This window comes from Nanorana parkeri, unplaced genomic scaffold, assembly GCF_000935625.1.
Source record: "Nanorana parkeri isolate BGI_ZX_2015 unplaced genomic scaffold, ASM93562v1 scaffold1129, whole genome shotgun sequence".
Classification (NCBI taxonomy): Eukaryota; Metazoa; Chordata; class Amphibia; order Anura; family Dicroglossidae; genus Nanorana; species Nanorana parkeri.
The window spans coordinates 63,344-64,041 of NW_017307397.1; the positions used below are offsets into that span (position 1 = coordinate 63,344).

At 49.6% G+C, this 698-nt stretch overlaps 1 protein-coding gene across 1 annotated transcript in view; it reads right to left on the reverse strand.

The window, feature by feature from the left end:
• Positions 1–364: 364 nt before the first annotated feature.
• Positions 365–698, reverse strand: part of LOC108796545 (adhesion G protein-coupled receptor F5-like) — a 31,401-nt gene continuing 31,067 nt past the window's right edge. Inside the window, exon 14 of the mRNA XM_018568039.1 lies at positions 365–461. Within this exon, the coding sequence (XP_018423541.1) occupies positions 365–461 (97 nt within the window). The remainder of the gene's footprint in view (positions 462–698) is intronic.

A 698-nucleotide genomic window follows, 5' to 3' on the forward strand; every position in this document is an offset into this window, starting at 1 on the left:
GGCACGGAGTGGGGGGGGGGGGCGGGGGGGGGGGGGGGCAGGAAACTGAGCCTGCACCTGAGCAGTCCCAGTGTTGTAAGTAATAAGTAGAGGCACAGCTTGGTATCCTTTTTTTAGATAATAAATCTTTGAGCATCTTCATACCAGCAGTGCACAGACTGCAGGAGATGACTGAATTTGGCTTCAAGCTCTATGCACAGCTCCTGTGGGACAATTAAGGTGCTTTTCACATACTGGAAATCTATTGGCCCCTCCACCCCAAACACCCATTATCACAATTTAATCACACAGTATATCAGTGTACACGACCTCCGCAGAATGACTGATGAATTGAACAATGTTCCCGCCGTGGTCTCCATGAATATCACACCGCACAGCGCATGGCGTTTCCTATGTGAGCTGCGAGAATGAATTTCCTGACGTCTCGGTGGAATCCTGAGCTGTGAACACATTGTAGGCGGCTAAAACGTGACAAAAATGACATTGTTACAGCTTCAAATGTGTCATCAGAAAGTGAAATCCCTGGGTGAGAAGCCTCATGGTGAAGCTGCTATTCTCCAAAAGAGAACCCTTCTAAAGCTGAGCTCCGTCCTTCCCTTCAGTCTTGTACAGTTGTACCGGTTCCTCTCCTCCTCTCCTGGACTGGAATTGCTTACTCTGATTTCACTGCACACTGTAATGGGGGAGGGGGGGGGGGG